This window comes from Trematomus bernacchii, unplaced genomic scaffold (genome assembly GCF_902827165.1).
Source record: "Trematomus bernacchii unplaced genomic scaffold, fTreBer1.1, whole genome shotgun sequence".
NCBI lineage: Eukaryota > Metazoa > Chordata > Actinopteri > Perciformes > Nototheniidae > Trematomus > Trematomus bernacchii.
In genome coordinates, this window is record NW_022987616.1 from 4,448,505 (window position 1) to 4,459,913 (window position 11,409).

General features: G+C 40.6%; 1 protein-coding gene across 4 annotated transcripts in view; it reads left to right on the forward strand.

Annotated features, from left to right (window-relative positions):
• zfhx4 (zinc finger homeobox 4) overlaps positions 1–4,458 on the forward strand; it is a 76,657-nt gene extending 72,199 nt beyond the window's left edge. For 2 of the 4 annotated variants that reach the window (XM_034132371.1, XM_034132370.1), the window contains one exon: positions 108–4,458. In XM_034132371.1, coding sequence (XP_033988262.1) covers positions 108–1,669 — 1,562 coding nt within the window. In that variant the 3' untranslated portion in view covers positions 1,670–4,458. The remainder of the gene's footprint in view (positions 1–107) is intronic. The other 2 variants (XM_034132368.1, XM_034132369.1) reach the window with 1 other exon arrangement.
• Positions 4,459–11,409: the final 6,951 nt, after the last annotated feature.

Below are 11,409 nucleotides of genomic sequence, written 5' to 3' on the forward strand. Positions count from 1 at the left end.
ACAAATTAAGCACCTATATCTTTTCATATAAACAAATTTCCATAGTGATTTGGGTTTGACTATCTAAATATTAAATATTTCCATATTTATATACCACTGTATTTCAGCTTTAGCGTCTCCCGGTGCTGGCATGCTTGGGTTCCCTACACCAGCCACCCCCTCTCCTGCCATGTCTCTCAGCACTACCCCAACCAAGACTCTTCTGCAGACTCCTCCTCCTCCTCCACCTCCTCTTCCTCCTCCTGTTCCCTCCACACCTTTGGCAGCAGTAAATCATACAGAGCAGCAAGGTAAAGACACAGAGAGAGACAGCAGCAAGAAATCTGGAGACAGGCCAGCGCAGATGAAGGCGAAGGACAGAGAGAACGAGAGCGGCCTACGCCCTGCGACCCCCAGCATGGCCAAGAAAAGGGAGAAACATGGTCCAGCTCAAGGGAAAGCAGCAAGTGAGACTCAACTAGACGTCGCACAGCTTCAGGCACTTCAGAATGCTCTTGCCACAAGTGATCCCAGCTCTTTCTTGGGTGGCCAGTTCCTGCCCTACTTTCTACCTGGATTTCAGAACTGCTTTTCTCCCCAGCTTCCTACAGGGGTCCAAGCTGGTGGCTACTTCCCACCTATGTGCGGAATGGAGAACCTGTTTCCATATGGCCCAGGAGCAGTCCCACAAGCTGCCATGGCCGCTGGCCTCTCCACGACCGCTCTCCTGCAGCAGTACCAGCAGTATCAGCAGTCCCTCCAGGATTCCCTGCAGAAGCAACAGCAGCAGCAGCAGAAACAGATTGAGCAGCATCAGAAACAACAACTGAAGCTACATAAACTACATTCTGTGAAGACACCCCAGAGCATACAGAGCACCACCAACTCCCTCAAACCAAAAGAAGCTATAAAAGCTAAGGATAACACCAATAAAGGCTCTTCAAAAGAAAGCACAAAAGAAGAACCGAAAACAGATACCAAAAGTACCATAGATTTTCCAGACGCTTTTATTGTACCGTCCGTCAAGCATGAGTTTATATGCAGGAAGTGCCAGATGATTTTTGCTGACGAAGATTCTGTGGTGCGTCATCAGAAGTCCTTCTGTTACTTAGGACATCCTGTTACTGACCCGCAAGAGACAGTGCTTCGAAAGGCAGTGAGCAACTACACTTGTGTTGCCTGCAATGTGGTTGTTAACGGGAATGAAGCACTTGGCCAACACCTTCAGTCGAGCTTGCACAAAGAGAAAACAATCAAACAAGCAATGAGAAATGCCAAAGAGCATACTAGATTATTACCTCACTCTGTCTGCTCCCCTACTCCTAACACCACATCTACCTCGCAGTCTGCAGCTTCTTCTAATAACACCTTTCCTCATCTCTCTCACTTGTCCATGAAGTCCTGGCCAAATGTCCTGTTCCAGGCCACCACAGCCCGGAAAGCTGCTTCCTCCTCCCCGTCTGCCTCTCCTCCTCCCCCCCTCTCCTCACCTTCAACGGTTACCTCAACTTCCTGCAGCACCTCAGGGGTTCCAACCTCACTACCCACCGAGAGTTGTTCAGATGAGTCTGACAATGAGCTAAGCCAGAAGCTGGAAGACTTAGATAACGCGTTGGAAGTCAAGGCTAAGTCGGCCTCTGGCCTAGACGCGAGCTTCAGTAGTATCAGAATGGATATGTTCAGTGTGTAGGAGTGACAAAAGGATCCCTTGCTAAAAGAAAAAAAAAAAAAAAATAAGACTTTTTAAACTGCAGTTCCAAAGTTTCTCTTAACCCAAAAAATTACAGTACCAAATGATTGACTCAGGATTGTTTTTCCCATATTGATATGCTGGCAAGATATTGATTGATTTTTGTTATGGACAGAACTGTTGCAGATGCTTGACTGAGCTTATATTGTATACAAAAACATGGAGTAGGAAAAAATCCCACAGGCTCCCTTGGGGGGGCTTGTTTCAAGCCAAAAACTCTCACGATAGCAAATTGCACCTCAGCTGGATTGTTTTCCAAATGCTAGCATGTACTGTATGGGATGACGATCCAGAACCCTCAAAGAGAATCTCTCTTAGTTTAGATAGGTGTAATTCAGTAGCTTTAAATTCTCAGGTCAGAACATAACATTTCTCATTTGTTAAAGCAGCAACAAGCCTGGGTACACTTGGCTTATAACCAAAACATGTCAAGCTTTATCGGACGCATTTCCTTGATGTGTATAGAGTACCAAGAGACAATATTACTGTTACAGTGGACGATGTGCATATCCTTTTAGTTTTGCCCTATAAAGACAGTATGGTTTTGCCACTGAGGGAATTTAGAATGGTGAAGTAAATGTGTATGATGCCCCTGTGTTTGCCAGTTTGTATTACAACAAGCTGTATCTATTTCCCGCCCCCTTTTTTTCTTGTAGTATATACTAATCTGTGCCAACTCTTACCTTCTCACTTTTACCTCTGCTTACACCCTTTTCTGAAGAGGTAATAACTCTAGTTTTGATAGACTCTCTCGGATTATGTGAATATAACATTTTTCATTTGTGAATTGCTGTACTGTTACGGTACCTGCTTGTGTCTGGACTATAGTGCACTTATTTTTTTTTTATTTGTCTTTCTTTTTCTTTTTTTTGAGTAGGCCATTTGTTAATTTAATAGATTTTTTTCTGTTTGTATGTATGTTTGTGTTTAATTATTATTTGTGTTTATTGCAGCAGCATATTGGTCCATATTTGTTACAGGATTGATGCCTAACAATCTATAGACCTATTTAACAATTGGTGCATCCATGAAAGCAGTACTGTATACTTGAAACTGTTAAGGTACAAGTTGGTCACAATGTTAAAAAAAGGTATGATTATTTACGTTTGCAATTATGCTGCTTTAAAAGGGGGACAACAGCATTTTTGTTGTATATTAAAAAACATTTTTCATGTACTTGTAGGACTAAAAACAGTGTTACACCTAAGCGCAGCCATTTACTGCATAGGTTGACGTCCTCCCATCAATTCTCCGGGCACTTCTGATGATCTACAGATTAAGTCGACATTTTAATTTTTAAGTGATTTCAACATTGCAAAGTATTACCTTACAAAGTTTTGCTGCTACTGTGTAATGTTATTTTGCTTGCCATAAATTCTCTCAACTTTCTACCAGACAAAATACTGATCCATTAATTGCTTTGCTTTGCTATTTTTTATTTGATATTATTTTGTTATTTTGCTGTGGAACTAAGAATGTGAAAGCTGTCAAAGGGTGTTCAATTTTTTACGAATCACTTTCTAGTTTGGTAATTGAAACCAATGTGATTCATTCCAAAGTAACAGAAGGCTATTTGTATGAAAGACGAAGACTTGTGAACAAAGAAAGCTAAGCTGTTGTACATATTCGTAGTTGGCTGTGCATGGTACAAATTTATTAATATGAAGAAATGCAAAAATGTATTGCTTTTGGTATTTCCTATTCTGAGATGAGCAAGTAGCATGTAATGCAACTGTTTGACAGGTTAAATCAAATCATGCTTAGTTATTGTTTCAAACAATGAAATCCAGTAACATTTCCTCTTCTGTTTTATTATTGTAAAGGTGTTTTGTTTTTTTTCCTTCAAAGTTTTAAAGCAAAATGTCAGTTTTCATTTTCTGCGTGAGCTTTTTAATTGTCATTATTTGGATTTTTAGTATTTTAACATTTACTTTAATCCTGAAGACACTTTTCGATTGTGTTTCATAAGAGACATCCTGGCCTCCCAAGGTGCAATTCTGCCATTGTACAAACATGAGCGACTGTCCTGATTCCAAAGGCTTCACAACTCTGGCTTTTTGCCTCTCCCCACTCTGTGGCTCAGCATTATAAGACTGAACTGTCAGCTAGCATCATGTGCTAAGATGTTAGCATCAGACAGGACGCTTTCCACACCAAGGACTGGTAAAAGCTAACAAACCAACAAAGAGGATGGTCCAACAATATAACTGTACATAGATATTGCAACTGCACAGCAGCCAAAAAGAAAAAAAAAAGAACTTTTTAAAAAAAATGGATGGATTGTGTCATGTTTATGAGGACAGCCTTCAAAAGGCTGAAATTGGAATTGTTCTTCTGGATGTCAAAGGGATTTTCATGGCGCAATCATATCCTACACAATATGTACTCTTCAACATCTGGGTTACATAGGAAATGCACCCTGAGGTTTTAATAAGAAGAAGCCCCTATGGCTAAAACTTTAAATAAACTAAACCAAAAATGTTATTGATGTTTTATATATAGAGAGTAGTCGCATTAGTTTTTGTTACTGTACTGTTTGAGGTCTCAACTGTACCGTATCACGGTAATAACATGGTTTTGAAACCTTTTTTTTATTTTGTCACAGACCTGTTGTCATAGTTGAAATGACGTTTATTGTAGATGGTATTTGAACAACTTCTGGAAATAGTTCATCAAGTATGTTTGTTGCTCATTGTTGTGATACATTAAAAACTGTATCTGCAAACCAATCTTGTCTAATCACATGTTCTTTATTCCATTTTCACCATTCAATGTTCTCATCTTATCATGAAGTTATATTAGCTTGTTTTGAATGCATCTGATTAGTTTGTAATTGACAGTATTTCAGAATATATAATACGTCCAAGTTTATTTCCCACAATACAACTGTCTTTTTTTTTTATTCTGGTTAGATCTTGTCAATTGCATCATACAAAAATGTTCAAGTTGACTGCTAACAAAGTATGTATTGTGTCAACATCCCTCTAATGATTGTTACTCCAGTCCCTGACAGACTGAATTTCCAAATCATATAATGGGTATTTCCCGTCATTATGCTATTTGTGGTAATCTGACTCTAAGCAGATGCTGGGGATTATGTTTGGAAGTGTGTTCTAATCTGGATCTGATCAGGTGCAGCTCTAGACCCCTCCCATAAAAAGAAAAAAATGCCCACAATGATAAATCACAAACACGGATAAACATACATATGGGTTATTTGTTATTACCTAAGAATGGTGATCCTGTATGTATGTAAGGACAAGGAAAGGAGGAATCACATAATATTTAGTCTCAATTTCAAGTTAGATATATAGATAGATAGATAGATACGTTGGTAGGTAGATAGAGCGACACATAGATGGATGAAATGATTGTGAAATTGGGTTTTGTGCTGCCGACTACTGCTTTTAAAATTGTATTATTAAGCGAAATGCGTGTCAGTGTCAGACAGGAGGGGGACATTCTAGATCTGAGGTCAACAGATGCTGTCACGTTAAAAATTGCACCTCAGGAAAACCTCAACACAATACATCACACCCTGCCAGCGGGACGTGTCCGCCACCGGTGTCAGGGTCACGGAGAAAGCCGACATTCACAAGTCGTTAAATCCACCTAATGAAATTTCACAAGGGCAGCAAAAATGAAGGGGAAGATGAGGATCTTTTCACTCCGGCAGAATCGCTTGTAGCCTTTATTGTTTCGCTTAACACACTTCAGTGTGCAGTGAAACGGCCGCGACATGTAAAAGCCACAAAAACACCTTTTTTCTCCCCCCTCCTGACTTCACCCCTCGTCCTTGACGAATGTGCTCGGTGCACAGGGTGCAACTGTTCTGCTGAATGGCCCTTTCCTGTTGCTCACCCTTAAAGCGAAAACAGTTGCCGAGGTAGCGTAGTGCTCCCCCCGCCATATTATGGGATTGAATTGCGTTTGACCTTTGTGGAGAACAATGGCTGAAGGCCTTTCATTTTTCTGGCCTTCTCAGAAGAAGGACCTCTTTACACTGTGTTTTCACTGGGGTTTGCTAGTAATTCACAAGCAAGATGACAGGGTGATCTATGCACAGTGTATGTGTACACAAGGGTATTCACCAATGTTTTCTTTTCACCCAGACTGAAATTGTTGTGAGCATATTTTGGGTGCCATTCGCCTCCGACAAAGGCCCTCTGAAGAGAATAGTTCAGAGTAGTTTAGACACAGCTTTGCTAAAGACACCTCAGCAGTGAGCGGTCTTGCCCTGTATACACGATAAAAGGTTTACTGTAAATTCTAAATGGCGTTTTCTGCAACCCATACATCACTCATGACCATTAGGTTCCACCCTCTCTGCACAGAGCACCCTTCCAGCCACAGCTTTCCAGATGATACAGTACAGAGGCTGCAGTTCAGGCAGATCTGCCTTTGAATAGCCTGCAGCCAATGGATTTTCTCTGGATAATACAATGTTTGGGACAGAGAGGCAGGGATTAGTCCAGACGGATACATCCACCACCCCCCACATGCCCAATCTAATTAGACTGGAATCAGTTTAAGATGAAAGCAAGCCCTAGCATCACCGCACTAAATACTGGAATTAGTATTCCCCGCATGGGAATTTAATGACGGAGACTGAAAATCCAATCACATTCGCTCCCAGTTTAGCCCCTCATGCATTGGGCCTGGACAATGACGAAACGAAAGAACAACAACAATGATTTGTCTGTCAATAGATATTGACCAACATCACATCTGAGGCCACTTGCGTATTGGCGTTACGATGTTGTCATCGTTTAACGAGGATAAACGGCTTATAATCAGATATTTACACAGTCTGTTTCTGATGGAAACCTTTGACACTTTCTGACTCCTTTATGGGTCCATCATAAATTAACAGGAAGTCAGACAGAGCATATTTTAGATAAACACGCCCTTAGTCTTGTGTTTCTGTTTGTTTGCAGTATGCTAATGTGTAAGGTAATCTATTGATTTAAAATCTATATTGCATGTGCATAAATACACACAAGTTTTTGGCCCAACAAAAAAAGTTTTCCTGTTTTAGGACTTCGCTTGTCCTCGCTCATTTGTTCTTCTTACTTAGAAGGCTGCATTTGCACATTAAATCCTTTAACAGCCGTTTTTAAAGTTAGTTATTAATCAGCTCCTTACATCAAAGTCCTGATTACTGCATAGGAATTGAAACTGTCAAATTATTGTTATCAGGCCGACAGCATCAGATCCTTTTTAGTTTCTATTATCTTACACACTTTGAGCCTACATTCGCTGATAAATCAGAACATATTTTGCAGCACATATTTATATGAAACATTCTCAGTCTCTTGACTTTATCTTGCCCTTATTATTATTATTTCCATGCCGTCAAGGGAACTCTATTTTAAAACCACTAAACTGCAAGCCATATTTCAGCTTCAGGGTTAGTGATTAACGGCACAGACCGGAAATAACTCCGGCACCTGTGTTCCATCCACCAAAGCTTTACACCTGAGATATCAGGAAACCATTGTCCCCCGTGCACAAATACTCAACATGAAATCTTATTATTTATTGCTTCCTGTATTTCGGGGTATGCACCAAAGCAGAACCTGTTGTTTTTCTGCAAACAGGTGTAATGCAACTTCCAACAGCTGAATCTGTAAAACTTTTTCATCCCCATGAGTAAAGCATGTTTTTTTTAGTAAATGAAGAGATAAATATTGTTTGTGCAGTTTGCAGCATGGCATCAGTAAAGGGTGAGAAGATACAGCAACAAGAGGCACAACGCTGATGCATTCTTTAAGATGTGAAGTAAACATTAAGAACACTTTCTCTGGATTAGCCCAGGCGTCCACAAAGGCTGCACACAAAGTAACATGAAAAAAGCAATCTAAGCTTTTTTATATATATCTTTCTTCTGGCCTGCTTTGAGTGTTTGGCGTTGCAATACCTGAACGACGTATAAAAGGAAAGAAGGCCAATGGAGGGAGCAGCAGAACACCTGCCTTATCATTGCATTGTGGATGAAGGAGACAATCACTGCTGGCATTTCTACAAGACACAGCCAACTAACAGGTATTTGAAAGCTAAAGAGGAAGAGGAGGAGGTGTGAAGGAGGAAGAGAAAGAGACACAGACAGACAGGCCAACAAGCTGACAGAGTGTCAGGGACAAGGAAAAAAAGAAGGTGACATAGACAGCAAAATGAGCGTGTGATAGAAGTGAGCAGGAGAGAAAGAAAAGGAGGGGCGACCTGAGAGAAATCAAACATGGGCTCTGTGCAGCAGAGGTACGTCGGCAAACGAGCATGTTATGGCAGCCCGCTGGGACTTCCCCGGCAGATCGTTTGTGCTGTTTCCCAATCTGTTCTGAGGAGCACACAGCCCCACATGGGGACGTGTGAAGGCGTCAAGATGGGATTGCTTAAGACAGATGAAACAAGGTGTTTTTTGATGCCATCTCGAGCGGACAAAAGCCTGATTTCCTGTTTTGCCTGTGACACAAAGGGTGCTGTGTAGTTTGCAGAACAGTTCAAGGCTTTTTGTTGTCAGAGCTGTAAATAACTAAACACACGAGAGGTGAAGTTACGCAGGTTCCCGATGCGTATGCCAGACACCTTTTTTGTCATTTATGTTTGAACACCTGTAACAAACAAACAGTATTACAGTGCTCTCATCAGTTACATATTTTCCTTCAGTGTGGAAACTATGTCTTAATCCTGGCACGCTTAACTCTGGACAGCTTTCCTTACATTCACTGGACCTCTGAAACAATACAATAGTAACAGAGATCAAAGTGTCAGGCTTGGTAATATTGCTTTACATTTTAAAGGGCGCTGAGCAGCCAGGCTAAGGTTTTTACAAGGCGCGCCGAGTCGTTGGGGAAATAAGGGAGCAATGGAGGAGGGAATGAAGGAATTTTAGGGGGTGATGGGATATGTCTCAGTCTTTGTTCACATACGCACACATACACTCAAACTGAAATCATACCATGTGCAGCGGAAGAGCAGGCGGTGAGGAAATAGAAGCTAAATATAAAGTGACACACAGCATTCCCCAGGTCATTCACAGGCCCTGCACCAAAATCGCAACGCTCCACAGCCCGTCGTTTATCACACACACAAGCCCAGAGTCTCGCAAAGAAAATTATAAAGCAGCCAAATAAGCCTTGTAATTTATAGAATCACTGATGAAGGGATGAGGAGATGCATTGACATGAAATTGGCTCAGATGCGGGATACTCTTACGGCCCTCTTTGTGTATCAACTCAGCTTTCTGGCAGGAACATTTGTAACAAAAAGCTTTTTTAATGTTTGAATGAACATTTTAATGAGGCCCTGTATTGCTTTTCCTTTCGAGTCTTTAAGAGCCCTCTAAATCATTAAAACTTCCTCTGTCTTTGATTTCAAGGTCATTTGAAGAAATAAGGCAGGCTTAAGTGGCCCTCGGACCAAAAGTGGCCTATATGCCAAAGACCGCAAATGAATGTAGCCTAATGCTTTTTAATTTGCATTCATCTTAAAAACACAGAAGAGCCTTCTCTAAGTTATAATAGGCTGAGATGGCAGTTGGAGACCCTCTAGTCATTAGTAGCAATGCAGCTCTTCTAAAATGAAGGCCTTTCTCATCTTGTTTAAACTTAAGCTCATTACTACAAAGATACATTAGCCCGTTGTCCATTGCCTGTTTGTCTGCACACCATATCCCCGTCTTGCCATGTCTGTGTGCCCACATACGTTAACATACATGCATGGATTCAACTCCCTCTTCCTGCCCATGAGCATGAACACATGCAACACGCTATTCAGCAAACACATGCATGACAACAAAAGACGGCAGATACAGGGATGTTAGGAGGAGACGACATGCATTGTTTGTTTAATCACGTGTTATGAGATGACTCTGTAATTATGTTGTCATCTGCCCGCTTCAACATGGCAAAACTGGGCCGCCACCGCATGCTCATAATTCCACACTTCAAGCTTTAACGGTCAAAAGCGAGAAAACATCTTTTTTTTCTTCAAGTCTTTTATCTTTATTCCTCTTTTTTTGTATTACAAACAACACTGTGTAGAGGCTTTGTGTAGAAGCAGTCACATAAAATGTGTGTCAAAGCCAAGTGCATGGGCAACAGCTGATTGTATTGAAGTGATGAGACAGCAAATAACAGTGTGTCCTATTAAATACAGCAAGATGGTTCGTTCTTATTTTCTCTTATTCGCCCCATCCTTCCATTTCAATTTTGCCCGTGTTTCCTTCTCTTCTCTGTTCAATTTCCTCGCCATTCGTTTGACTATTTCTTTATCTTCCGCTCTTCTGTGTATGTGTGTGTCTTTCTCTCTTTTCTCTCTCTCTCTCTCTGCGTGGATAGGTGGTGTGTGTGTCTGTGAAAAGAAAACTGAACATCTCCAGTGAAATTGGTTTTCTGTGGAGAAACTGATGGATCACTCTGTGTTCCTGACAGGAGTATGGGATTGTTTATGCCGTGCGGACAAATACATGTATACACACATGCTTACACACATGTGCGGGGGTGAGAGGACAAGGGGGGGGGGGGTTGTTTATGCTGAAGCAGAATTAATTTTTATGAGCTGTAGATTGCTGTTTATGGGGAAATACACTTTTAAGCTGCAAGAGATGTAATCTAGATTGTAGCATTCCCAACAATGAATTATGGTTTTGGAGGCAACAGCTGCAACAGCATTCCTCTCACCCTGCATTTCACACACACACACACACACACACACACACACACACACACACACACACACACACACACACACACACACAAACTCACATAAGCTCTCACACACAAAAACAAACACTCAAACACACAGATTAGTGGAAATTTTGTACTGCTTTTAAAAACAAATGACTTAATATGCCCAGCAACTCGTGCACATCCATAAACACAAACACACACACACACACACACACACACACACACACACACACACAGACATCATAGAAAATCAACCAAAGAAATTATTCAAATTTGTAGTCTGTGTTTATTATCATCTTTTCTTTAACACAAACACACACACACACACACACACACACACACACACACACACACACACACACACACACACACACACACACACACACACACTCAAAGCTACAATCTTGTAAACTTGTCTTAAAATTATTGATTTCTTATAAATGTCACATTCATTTATTTATTGGTGATATACATAGACACAATACACACAAATGAATTACAAGGTACAATTAACTGTTAAATCCAATTTGGGTACATTTGAAGGAAAGCAGTTTGTCATTTATATTTAATTTTCTGAAACTAAATATTGTGGTTCTGAGCAACTGCTGAAAATACCCATGACTTTTTAGGTGTGAGAAAACTCTCAATAATTAATGAACACATTAATTTGCTTTATATTTTTAACATTTACATTTGAATTGAATAAATGACTTCAATGACACAAATTAGTGATGCTGAACACATAACTTCCTGCGTAGTCAACTTGTATTAATGAATGTCGGAAATAATGTTTTTAACTCAGAGATTAAATTCATTCCCCCTTTCTTTCTTTTTCTTTTTGTTACCAGTTTTTTTATCAGCGCTCATGCAATAACTCGAGTGGAGATTGAGCAAATGTATTCCACCCATATGTATGAATGAATGAATGAATATGATTACCAAGCCTTGGCCCCTCTCAAGGACAAAGTCCTGTGTTTTCCCGCATGTGCT